The sequence below is a fragment of the Aplidium turbinatum genome, chromosome 1 (assembly GCF_918807975.1).
Source record: "Aplidium turbinatum chromosome 1, kaAplTurb1.1, whole genome shotgun sequence".
Classification (NCBI taxonomy): Eukaryota; Metazoa; Chordata; class Ascidiacea; order Aplousobranchia; family Polyclinidae; genus Aplidium; species Aplidium turbinatum.
Window position 1 is genome coordinate 32,815,524 of NC_137472.1, and position 13,734 is coordinate 32,829,257.

The following is a 13,734-nucleotide window of genomic DNA, read 5'->3' on the forward strand; positions in this document are numbered from 1 at the left end:
CCGCACTGTCAAAAACATTTTGCACGCGTTGTGCGAGTACGGCGCATGCAACCCTGTGACGTCACTCGCTCGCATGAGCAATAAAAGAAACTAAGCGCACAATTTTCTTCACGCTTTGTACACATGCACAATCGTGCAACGCTTTTTTCAATCCACGTGTGTATGCGACTCTGCGATAGTTTGACTGGTGGTGTAACAACATTGAGCAGATGCCCTGCTAAATGAGGTGGCTCTGAAATATCTCGGCATACCTGCCACTCAGCATCTTCCGAGTGATGCTTTCCCAGTGTGAGCTTGACGACAACTAAGCTGCACTCCAGTTCAGCGTTGCCAGATGGGGAAATAGAATATCAAGTTAAAAGATTCTGGTGAAATTTAGAGGTCTTTATTGCCAAGCTTTTTGACCTTGGAACCAAATAACTCTTTGGTGAAATTTTTCCCACTCAATTTTTTTCAAGAAAGTTTTTTTGATTTTTTTAAACTTTTTAGCAAATAATCTCTGCTTGTATAGAAAACGTTTTGCAAGAGGTTTGCCTATGTGTGATGAGTGTTTTATGTCTTAAAAACTATTTGTATTTTAGGCGAAATTGCTTTATTTAGGGTGTTTTAAATATCTTGTGATAGTTACTTTTTGGTACCAATCGGCTTCTATCATCTGGCAACACTGCTCTCGTTTGGCTGGCAGTCATTTAGAATGCCTTAATGTGTTGCATTGCAACAAACGTTTACTTTGATTGTGTAGCTTTTGTGTCTGAAATTTTTTACTTTTTACATTGCTGGAGCATGGAAGTTAATAGGATTCTGGATTCGGTTTAGTATTCTGGAATAATTCTGGAATAGTGAATTATTCTGAATTGTCCATCCCTGTGCACAACAAATCTGGCAACAAAAATGTTTAAATGATAAAAAGCTGGGTTTAAATTGACACAAACTCTGCTAAAATGATTTATGGTATAAAGTTTAGAAATATAGTAATTCTATTTTAACCATGGCTTACGTAATACAGGCCTTGCCATCGTGCAGGCTGGAGTCCAAGCTGGAGGCGAACAAAAACTCATGTCTATGACTTGCTAAACACACTTTTCAAGGCTTGTTTGCCCATTTTGTTAAATCCTGCTCGATTGATACCATATCAGTAAATAATAATCTTTTTTTTTTTAAATTTAATTGATAAGTTATATGCATTCTATGTTCGATTTACAATGAATGACACATTTAAATAAAGCACATAGTAGAATAAAAGGTGTTAAATGAAACGGTACAAATGCACACAAGAAAACAATATTTCTTGTCAAGCATAATCTGCTATTATTAACGTTGATTTAACGTCAGTATGTATTCTTATAGTTTTTGGGGCAAGGAATTCAAATATGTTATTACATTTGTGAAAAAAGCAACGGAAAACACTTTATTTTATTGTACAAAAGTTTTGGGGTACTCCATTTCAATGCCCCATATCTCAAATCTGCAAAAAGATTTTTTCCCCCAACTAATGCATGTTAAACTGTCAAGAAAAGCTACCTGCTTCATGTAGAAAAGTATGATAAATACATTTTGTTGCAAGCTTCTGCAATTGACATGAATTTTTCATTGCTATATTCATAACGCTTTCAATCAATAGACTCGAAGTGTCATACAATTAAGGCACTAATGATGCTCTACAGTAGTAGAGCGAAATGCATATGCCATAAATAGGGCACTGCTGATTATTGATTTTTTAATAAAAAATACATGATCACACAGCATATGCATCTTGATGTCATAGTAAATGTTCAATTAGATTGGTGACAGATTTTGATTTAAAAGACTTTTATTAATTGCATCAAGTGCACCTTCGTTATTTGTAATTGCAAATTCTGATCTGTCAGTTTCAGATGTACTTAATGATTAGCATGCATCATCACACTCATCCGTGTCAGAAGGGTTGCCCTTGGCTAGAATATCAAGCTCTGTTTTGCTTGTCTTTGGCAAGTGATGCATAATTTCAATCTGGGTGTAATTGCATTGTGGGTTTTTATCAAACTTCTTGCCATGGGTATTTAATGTAATTGATTGGCGTGCTTTGGAAGCTTAACTCCGTAATGGAGTTGTAAGAGATTGCAGCATCTCGTTTGTCTCTTTTCACATCGCGCAATATGTATACTCAATAAGGATAAAGGCATATCTTTGCACTTAGTCGTAAATGCAATCTTCCACTTTGACTCCCGCTCTCCATTATGCAAGTTCTAGTTCATTTCGTTTCAACTATGCAATGGGTAACAATTCTTGTCGTTTGGTATACCACGTTTTATGACATTCATCAGACTCCTTTGATTTTCCAATAAAGCCCTTCTCCAGCTCCATAACTTTGACACATAAATTGTAGCAATAATGTTGTGTATTGTACAGTATGTTCTACAGTAAGTTATTTGCCTATTAAATTCCTAAAAGTCATGATGGTAACACATAATACATTGAGCACTCTGAAAGCATTGATCACTATCATATACAGCAGTAGTCACAGTCTCATTAACGACCAGAATTAAAGCAAATAGCCTTGCCATTTTGTTGTTGATGGTTTAGCTAGCTTTCTGTATTTCTTAATAGGAAGTGGCTATTTTTCCACACTTAATGCCATTGTTACAATCAGGTGTTGCCAGAGTTAGGATTAAAGTTAGGAAGGTTTAAGGTAGGGTTTAAAGTTAGGAATAAGAATAGGGTTTTAATCTTTGCCCAGGACTAAAAAAAATTTCCAAACTACAAGTTTTTGTTTTTAACAGCTTTAATCTTTTCTCAAATTTGGGCAGAATTCCTTATCTGGCAACACTATTGAGGCTATTATTATACTATTGTGTAAATATAACTACAGCCTTCTTAATAACTGAATAACTATTACTAAATTGATTTACCAAATTTAGTCAAGTTTTACAAGTCATTCCGTTTATTGTATGAAAAAACTGATACATTCTTGCAATGAACAATAGACATTCATATCAAGTAACCAACTGCAAAAGTTTACAAGACTACACATTTATCATATCTTTGGCAAGAAACAAGTAATAATTGCAATTCATCACACATTTACGCCCCATTATGAATTAATTGTTATTAAGTTACCTAAATATAACATGCGAGTAGTTAATTACAGTATATGATTTTATTCAATCATAGGCTTACCTTTTAGGTTCCTTATAGCCTATTAACCTATTCCTGATCAGTAACATATAAAAAAACTAAAGTTTTAATCTCTTGCTTTGACCTAGCCCTGCGCAAAGATACTTTTAGGCTCTTGGTAAAATTCTTTATCAAAAACAAACATGCAGAGTAACTTCTACTCTGTAATTTGTTTATTAAAATTTTTATCAAATCTTGATTGCTGAGAACCTGGCTGTATCTATAGTAGAGAAGTCCTCTTTGATATTTTGACTGTTCAAGGTACAGCTATAATGAAAAAACTACACCTATCTAGCAACTTAATGATTGTGAGAAATCTAATGTACAACAGTTAGTTAGTGACTATTCACCAGCTACAACATTAGCTTATAACATTACCAACATTAAGAACTTGTATTAGTAGACTATACTTTGCTGCTGTCAAAAATTCACATCTTCTAGCTTGCAGCATCGATTCCTGCTTTCCCAATCATTATCTTCACAAAGACCGATTCAACATGTGGCATGGTTGTTAAGAACTCGAACAAATGGCTACTTTAATACACGTTTGTACAAATTATGCTTCTAAAAGTTACACATATACAGTAATAAATAAAAAAAATTGTTCAAAATAAAATAAAATCAACACTACATTGCTATTTCATAACCAAAATAAGAAAAACGCCCTCTTCTAGTTAGTTGGCTACTTTCGTAAAATATTTTCTGAATCAATCATTGTGACGATACATACGAGAAATACTACGAGATCGCGGAGGAGCAATTTTTTTTTCTCTTTATTATCTTATCAAATCTGAGAGAACTCTTCACTGCAAACAGTTCAAAAGCAAGCTTCGCCTCCAGCTTGGACTCCAGCTCGCACGATGGCAAGGCCTGTATTACGTAAGCCATGATTTTAACACATGGTGTTACTGGTGTTTAACTGTTTATTTATAAAAAAAATACTTACAATTAAACCACACCACATCCCAGTTCCAAGCATGGAAAAGCGCAGGCTATGCCAACGTCCATTATTTCTAATTAGTGCACCACTGATTTCAACCACAAAACCGAACAGCATTGAAAGAAATCCAATGTAAATTTGTGCAATCTGTAACAAGCAGCACAAAAGTGGGTACTGTGACAGAAAATATGTTATCACAGGGCTGCTCAAACTATTCTATTGTGCGACCACCTTTCAGAAAATAAGTTTCTATGCGACCCCTTGATGAGCATTTTACAATGTTAACTGTCCACTAGCCTCATTTTTAATTTTGTTTACAATTAAGATTTGTGGTCCCATTTGGGGTTGCATTGCAACTCATACTTTGAGAAGTCCTGTGTTATCATACATACAAAGGGGTGTCGACGATGTCGTCCCCTGCCGATGTCGTACCCCCAATGTCGTCGCCTCGTACATCAGGACGCGCCATCATTTACGCCGCCAGAAAAAGCTTCATATACAGCAGGGCTGTTGAATTTGGGTGCAACCTAATTCGTACCATGGACAATTTGTACCGTCAATTCGTACCTTGAAAAGATCAAGAGAAAAAATTAAAAAAAGCCGAAGTTGCTGATCACAGTTTCTGCAAACATTTTAAAAGGTACCCAAACTGAAAAGATCGAGAGAAAAAAATAGAGCATCGCTGATTGCAGTTTCCGTTTTTCCGCAAACATTTTAAAATTTCCGGTAATGATCCTAAGAGTTTGCCGAAGTCGCTGATCGCAGTTTCCGCAAACATTTTAAAAGGGTTAGGGTTGATCGGAGTTTCTGCAAACATTTTAGAAGGGTTAGGGTGTTTCCGCAAACAAACAAACTGACAAGATCGAGAGAAAAAAATAGAACAAAGCCGAAGTCGCTGATCGCAGTTTCCGTTTTCCGCAGTTTCCGCAAACATTTTAAAATTTCCTGTAATGATACTAAGCATAGGCGCCGACTTTTATTTTTGCACGGGGTGGCGTATAGCACAATATAGCAACCTAAAAACTTTCAAACTACATGTTTTTGTTTGATTTTTACTAAGCGTGTTTTGTAGATGCAATTGTCTTTTCACACCTGATTTGTAGCTCGATAATTTACAAAGCAACTTTAAAACAAAGCACAGAAGGTATGTCGTGAATTTTATTGTTACGTTGCTGCTCTGACACTTAACATTTGGCAAAAGTATTTTTGCAAACAGCAGCTCTGTCAATCCAACTGTTAATCAACTGGTCAAGTTGTAACCGTGAAGCTTCAGCTTGATAAACATTTAAAATTAGGACATGATTCAATCGCTGTTGCGCCATGGTAGATCGCAAGTAGATTTTTATGCACCTGAATGCACTAAACCAGGGCTTCCCCAAGTGGGGGTCGCGACCCCTTGAGGGGTCGCGTAACGAACTTCGAGGGTCGCAGAAAGTATACAAATTTTACAAAAACACTGCATATTAACACAAATATAGTTATTACTATCTGAAGCCTTTACAAATTGTTTCACTTAACGGATCATCAGAAGGTCTTATTCAAATAGAATTTAACATATGTGCAAGATGCTGTGAAAGTTATTAACTTTATTAAGAGTCGTGCACTCAATAGGCTACCCGCATTTTGTAAGTTTATATAGTGAAGTATGGAATAGGAGTTTAAAACCCTCTTAGCTGCATTGTAAACGTGGATTTCAAAACTAACGTCAATGCTTTAAAAAGTTATTAGTGTTAAAAATTAAGTCGTGATTTTTCCAACGGAAAAAAGTTTAGACTCTGTCTGCCGTTTTTGTGAAGACGTTTCAAATTATGCTATTTGTCAGGTTTGCTTGAAAAAAGGTATGAATTTAATTTATCCTTCCAAGAAGAAAACATCTATGCTTTTACATTGAAATCTAAAATTTTCAAAAAGCGTTCATCAAAAAAATTGAACATCTAGAAACAAAAGATTGAAAATGATTCATTTGAAATATTCTCATTTACTGAAAAGTTTTTGGCTAACAACAGCGTGGAATCAAGTGTTATTAAGTCTCTGGTTATCGACACTTGTCAAGCCTGTTGAAAGAGTTCAAAAAGTAGTTTCTTCTAGAATTGGACAATAACAATTTAGATTGGATCCAAAACCCATTTGCAATACAAAAACAAAGTACCGAGCACCTCTGTTTCAAATCTCAGGAAAAACATGCAGATCTATTTTTTGACTTAAGTTGTGGCTTAAATTTTCTGGAATAAAGTTTCACACTTTTTGGCTTAGCCGAACGTTAGAGCGGAATATTCACCATTATATCACTTAGCAGTAACAGCACTCCTGCCATTAATCTCCACGTAGGCTATATGTGCTTGTCAATGTTTTCAACGTGGATAAAATACCGTTCCAGCATAACTGCGTAAGCAACATTGAAACCGCCTATTGACAAACATCGAGCGATGGCTAGACCTGCTTTGTGGCAGAGAGCAGTCGCACCCATCACACTGAATAAACATTTTTACTTTTTGATTTTGTTTCCAGCACGCTACAAGTAGTAAAGTAGTAGGCTTCGAGTACGGATAGTTTGTTTTGCGTTTTCGTTTAAATTAAACCTTTCAATAAATATTACAAACGTATATTTCGCATTGTTTATCCTTTTAACAGTAATGAGTCGCTGAAAATTTTAGGAGATTAAAAGGGGTCGCGAGCAAAAAAGTTTGGGAAGCCCTGCACTAAACAATTGCTCTGCCTCGCAGGTGGTGGAAGGCAACGATAAGTATATTTTCACAATGCAGACCACGTTTGGAAGCATTAATGAAATTATTTCATTGCTTGCAAATAGATCAAGCAGTTGCGACATAGTTGCAAATCGGACAGAATGCTCTATCTTTGCATCTATCGTATGCTAGCCACGGGAATTCGCTCTCCCACGATTTTTGATAGCTTCTCCCTTCAACAGCGATTATCCTGCTCGTGCTCGGTTCTTCCACCTCCTTGATCATGCTAACGCCTTTTGGCAGTGGCACACATTCTTTTCGTTCAGGGCCTTCCGACGTTTGGCCACTTTCATGCTGGCTGAAATCCTGACTAGACGCAACAAAAAATGACTCAATGGAGGGCTGCAATTTTGAACGCTTTTTCGGTGGCATCTTTAAGCTGAATAAAACTGGAATGCCGGCGAAAACTTTTACTGGACAACTTTTCGTAATTTTTTCTATGATGTAACAAGCAACTCCTATGTCAGACCAATAAATTCCCGCCTCACAGTTTGACATGTAATATTACTGCATGAAGTAGATGACAGTACACTCCAATTGAAATCGGAAAATAATTCAAAATGCAAAATCTTGAGTAATTGAAAACGATTGCTTTTATTATTGGGAATTGACAGGGGGTGTAGCTTTCCTCGAATAGAATCATGTAAACGTGTAAATTTGCAGAACGTTAAAACTGCTACTTTACTAAGTGCACTTTCTAAATAAAACTCAAAAAGCTTCAAAAATTACATTTTTTTAATGAAATTTAAAAATAGATATTCATTTAGGGGGTGGAGCTATCAATCATCGAGATAATTTTATTTCCAAGTATTTTATAGAGCCTGGCATAATTTATAGCGATATTATGAGCAGTTTAAAATTTTTCAAAAAAGATTTTTGAGGGAGGCAATGGAAAGATCGTATTTTATTAATTAATAAATCCCATTGTAAACCTAACAAATGTAACAATGACTTATGACAAGTAACAAATAGAACAATCGCAACAACAACAAGGAAAAAACTCGTAGCCACGTGTTGCGTAATCTTCACATAGCTTGCTTGATGTTACGCGAGTATCATGCTTGTGACAAAAACAGTAATTTTCTTCGCAACACTGTATTGGTTCACCTCTTGCTTTACGTTGACTTGAAGCGAAAACCAATGATCAAAAAAAAATTTAAACGTCCGTTCAAATTACATTTATTTGCAGTAAGTAATGTAACCTAAACGGGGTAGCTGCCACCCCGCCACAGCGGTTACGGAGTGGTGTGGCCAACCCGTAACCCCGTAAGTCGGCGCCAGTGATACTAAGAGTTTGCCGAAGTCGCTGATCGCAGTTTCTGCAAACATTTTAAAAGGTTTAGGGTTAAGGTTGATCAGAGTTTCCGCAAACATTTTAAAACGGTTAGGGCTTAGGGTTGATCGGAGTTTCCGCAAACATTTTAAAATTTCTGGTAATGATCCTAAGAGTTTTTGTTTGTTTGTGGAAAAATTTAAAATGTTTGCGGAAACTGCGATCAGCAACTTCGGCTTTATTTAATTTTTTCTCTCGATCTTTTCAAGGACGAACTGACGGTACGAATTGTTCATGGTACGAATTAGGTTACATCCGTTGAATTTCATGTCGAGTGTCAATGCCGATGTTGTTCCGGGGGTGTGATTATAAATAACGCTGCCAAAAAGACTTGATATTCGCTGGGAATACGCTTTTTTGCTAAAGCGTAGGCTACAAAAGCAGAATTGGGAAAGTAGGCTAGGCTGAAAGTAGCCATTTTCAATATTTATTGTGGTGTTTGTTACGTTATTCTTTCTGTTTGGTAGCCTACAACTTGTGGAAATAGTCGATAAACAAACAAAAAAGAATGATCAATTTGGTAGGCTGCCCAGCACCCAGGCCTCGAAACTGAAGGCGGCCATCGCCGCGATAAACCTACAAAATCTGACATTTTGTCCGTCGGATCTCGCCCTTCCGTCAGCCGCATTTGTCCGCTATGAAGTTCCAAAAAATTTTTTACGCAAGCAACCTTGTGAATAAAGTACTTTGCCACTTAATTCACAAAGGATTAGAAACCAGTCAAAGCACCCGATAAATCACAATACACAGTTAATGTAGCAAACTGCTCTTGGCTGATGCTGAGCTGCGTCAGAGTCTGCCTCGCTTTCTGACCTAGTCTTATTCTGAAACGATCCCTGTTCCATATCTAGAAAGCTAAAACCTCAATTGCTAAGGTAACAGGGATCAGTTGTCAGTAGATGTTACAGAAAATATATTTCGCACTTATTCAGTGCATCGTCAGTGTCAGTCCTGTTACCTTAGCAATTGAGATACACAGTTTATGGTAGAATTGTTGACATTATTGATTGAAGCAAGCAGCTGAAAGGGGAAGGCTTACGCTCTGCAGTGGGGTCTGCTACTATTCGAATCGGTGAGTTCGATTCGGTGAGTTCCTAACCTCTAACCGTAACCCCAACCCCCTAACCCTTAAACGGCAATCATAATTAGGTTACGGTACCCGATAATTAAAAAAAAAATCCCCTGTTAAGGGATCGGACTCACCAAATCGAACTCACCGAAACGGGCCATTCCGCTGCAGTGGGCTCTCACAGGCTGAAAATGATGATGATGATGAAGAAGCTGATGTCTGACGATAAGCAGGATGCAAGTGACATCACAATACACTTTATTGATGCGATAAATCATTGTTGATGCATGTGGAAGTTCCGATGGCCGCCATGTGCTTGTGATTGGCCGTCGAACAGCATGCTTCAGTCAAACACGTTTGGCCGCCGGAAGATAAATTGTTTCAAGGCTTGCTACCATTTTTAAAAGTCTCTGATTGCATTCCATCACATTTTAAAAATGAAAACTAATTTCTAGGTTAATTTTTTTTTTCAGATATTTGGTAAAAAAAAAGAAAATGTGAAAAAAATTCCGTTGCAACTTGAAAAAGTTCGTTTAGAAAAGCCCTAATTTTTAGCTACGGTACATTTAAATAGACAAAAAAATTGAACATTGGGCAATACTTCTTTCAAGGGACGACATCGACGTGGGACGACATCGGCATGAGACGACATCGGCATGAGACGACGTGTTCAGGGGACGACATCGGTGGGGATACAACCCAATTCGTACCATGAACAATTTGTACCGTCAGTTCGTACCTTGAAAAGATCGAGTGAAAAAAATAAAAAAAGTCGAAGTCGCTGATCGCAATTTCCGCAAACATTATAAAATTTTCCTCAGACAAACAGAAACTTTTAGGATCATTACCAGAAATTTTAAAGGCTGTGGCTATATTTACACTATATAGTGTAATAATAGCCTGAATAGTGTTGCCAGATAAGGAATTCTGCCCTAATTTGAGAAAAGTTTAAAGCTGATGAAAACAAAAACTTGTATTTTGGAAATTTTTTTTAGTTCTGGGAAAATCAAAACCCTAGCCTAATCTTATTCCTAACTCTAACCCTTACCTTAACCCTTCCTAACTTTAATCCTAACTCTGGCAACACTTGATTGTGGAAAAATAACCACTTCCAGTTTTAAAATGTTTGCGGAAACTCCGATCAACCTTAACCCTTTTAAAATGTTTGCGGAAACTCCGATCAACCCTCACCCTTTTAAAATGTTGCGGAAATTGCGGTCAGCGACTTCAGCAAACTTTTAGGATCATTACTGGAAATTTTAAAATGTTTGCGGAAACTGCGGAAAAACAGAAACTGCGATCAGCGATGTTTTATTTTTTTATCTTTCGATCTTTTCAGTTTGTTTGTTTGCGGAAACACCCTAACCCTTTTAAAATGTTTGCGGAAACTCTGATCAACCCTAAACCTTCTAAAATGTTTGCGGAAACTGCAATCAGTGACTTTGGCAAACTCTTAGATCATTACCAAAAATTTTAAAATGTTTGTGGAAACTGCGGAAAAACGGAAACTGCGATCAGCGATGTTCTATTTTTTTTTCTCGATCTTTCTAGTTTGTTTGTTTGCGGAATGCGGATACGCGATGCTTTGATACCTAACCGATACCCTTCCCTAACCCTTATAAAATGTTTGCGGAAACTGCGATCAGCGACTTCGGCTTTTTTTAATTTTTTCTCTTGATCTTTTTAAGGTACGAACTGACGGTACGAATTGTTCATGGTACGAATTAGGTTGCACCCACATCGGTGGCATCCCATACAAAGTGGATAAAGTAGTTGTTTTTTTAAACCACAAGCAAACGAAACCAAGCGGTGAAAGGTATTTGCAGTTGTATTTAAATGCACTGCTTCTGTTTTAAGCAACTTCAGTCCGTGCTGCACTGTGATATTTGTTGTTGCATTCTGCTAGTGGTTTGTGCTGGATTTAATTATTATCGCAAAGACATCTTACATATCACATCTTTTCAGTGTATTCTTTGCTGCTGTTTCAATCAATAGCACTTAACATACCGTACTCGTTATAACATATTCATTGTTACATCACACCTTTTTTTCCAGTGAGTCACAAGAAAAAAAGTTTTGAGAACCACCGTCCTAAATGACTTGGTAGGCTACGGTATATATTTAGGTATGTAGAATAATGTTTGATGAGTGGTTATTGCTTAAACTGAACAAAAAGTAAATAGCCCATGTTACTTTCCAACTTACACTGAGATTCTTCACCATTTTGTCATTAAATCCCGTTCTCTTTTTCACAGATGTTGCACTTGTATCAATGCTTTGTCTGAACCAATCCATACCTGAAACCGATTTAACAAGATTGCCCAGCTGGTTCAAAAATCTAGTAGGAACTACGGTCTACGAAGTACTAACTGCGATAGCCTATCGCAACTCGTAGTCGTATTTGCAAATACCCACCATAGTTACCTCCGTCTACACTCCGTACAGTCTTCCACAGCTTCGACAGAGTTGCCAGGTTGCTGAAAGAGTTTTTAGCCCAAGACACGAAAAAATTAGCCAGTTCCTATATCGACCCAAATGAAAATCAAAAGTCATATAAAACACACTTCAATGAAAACAACTGACACAATTACAAACTCATACAAACAATGTCACAATCTTGCTCAGCAAGTTTCCCTTTAGCTCAATGGTTACGCGCCGGCTCAAAACCAAGCCGCGCTGGTTTGACTATCAGGGTATGCGCTTGAGCAACGCATTTCAAGACTGCTCTCCATTCAGCGATTCAGCGATAGTGAATGGAATAATTCCCCGGCAACAACACTTCAACAATCGGAAAACTTCACTCTGCCAACCTCGATAACCGGCCCTGCGTCAAGAGCCTCTACTGGCTCTACAAGTATGCGAAACTACCAAGAATAACCAATCAAGGCTTTGTCAGTCCGAGGATAAAGATTCAAAACCAACCAACCATAAATGGTTCTGGTATCTCCCTGTATTTGGTTCTTTGATTGTGTTACGGCCAATCTCTGTACAAATCAAACGTCATATAAAACCGTTCAAGTCTACTGAATATTACGTCATGGAAATTCCTAAAGCATGTGCCAAAATTGCACCATCGTTCATAAGACCTGTTTGGACCTGTTTGGGCCTGTTTAAACAGGAAATATTACATCAGCTTAAACACCTGTTGGAATGACTTCATAATTGTCTTTCATTTATTGCGTCACAGTTACTTTCTACGTGAATTTGAGATATTGATATCTATTCTGGTCATTCGTAAAATGATTGTTTGAAAGTTGGCCGCACATTTAACTGTTGGCTTAGTGCTTGCTAGCTGGACAAAGGTTCCGTCTTTTATCCAAGTAATCTGTTGTGTAGTGACAGTTTAAGTGGTGTAGGCGTTGCACCCCCTCGTTTTCGGTAGCCTCGGGCTAATTTTACAGGAATACACCGTTTGAAAAGAAGTTCAAGTGTGTGTTTCTTCGGTCATTATATACAGACGAACGGATTAGGGAACTTTATGTTAAAATTTTCCCAAGAAGAGATTATGGTTTACCGCTGTGACCATAAAAAATAAAAGACGAGTTCTTGTCAGTTGGTAGGCCAAGAAGCACTAGAAGCATAAAAAAATAAAAGACGATTCTCTGTCTAGTGTTTGGCACAGAAGCACTAGAAGCATAAAAAAATAAAAGACGAGTTCTTGTTAGCTGGTGGGCCAAGAAATTAAAGCATAAAAAAATAAAAGACGTTTTTGTTAGCTGGTAGGCCAAGAAGCATTTGAAGCACATAAAAAATAAAAGACGATTCTCTGTCTAGTGTTTGGCACAGAAGCACTTAGAAGCAAAGAAATTAATAAAAGAAGATCTTATTGGTTGGTAGTCTAAAGAAGCAAAGAAAATTAAAGACATTTCTTCTCGGTAGGCAACTGAAGAACTTTAAGCTAAAAAGTAAAGACATTTCTTCTCAGTTTGGTACAGAAGAAAAATAACTTTGACATTTATTGGCAAGAAAGAAGATTAAAGGCAATCCATCTGTGCTTGAAGATTCAAGTGGAAGAATCCAAGCAAGTTTTGTGGACGTTTGGACTTCACATACTCGTACAGCTACGGTATCGTGCATTTAAATTCTTTTTTGTATTTTTACGGTCTTTGCAGTTAAGTTTTTTATAACTACTGTAATTTTGTGTGTTTGTGTAACTTAAATTTTTAATTGTTAAATTTAGCTCTAACATTTAATATGTCTACACTCGGTGGTGACAGGGACTCGACTGCCGTCGACTCGACTGAGTTTAAGCCTGATGATGTTCTTTGCGGTCGGGCAGGCCATTCTGGGGAGGGACCCATTAACGATGAGGCTAAGTCAGTTCGAGAGGCCCGGCATCTTAGACGGGATATTTTGACTCAAATTGGGAAACTTTCTGTGGCCCTAGGTTCTTTGAGTGATAAGCAGGAACTGTTAATTTTTAGATCTAAGTTATCTACTTTAGAAGAGGAATTACGGCATTTCCATGCTCTTTTGAGTAAAATTGTTAACTCTG

The 13,734-nt window shown here is 37.2% G+C and overlaps 1 protein-coding gene across 1 annotated transcript in view; it reads right to left on the bottom strand.

Moving 5' to 3' along the window:
* Positions 1-11,668, bottom strand: part of LOC145768492 (uncharacterized) — a 46,982-nt gene extending 35,314 nt beyond the window's left edge. Inside the window, exons 1-3 of the mRNA XM_082579999.1 lie at positions 11,655-11,668; positions 11,445-11,536; positions 4,100-4,240 (exon numbers count right to left, since the gene is read on the bottom strand). Coding sequence (XP_082436125.1) covers positions 4,100-4,240; positions 11,445-11,534 — 231 coding nt within the window. The 5' untranslated portion in view covers positions 11,535-11,536; positions 11,655-11,668. The remainder of the gene's footprint in view (positions 1-4,099; positions 4,241-11,444; positions 11,537-11,654) is intronic.
* Positions 11,669-13,734: the final 2,066 nt, after the last annotated feature.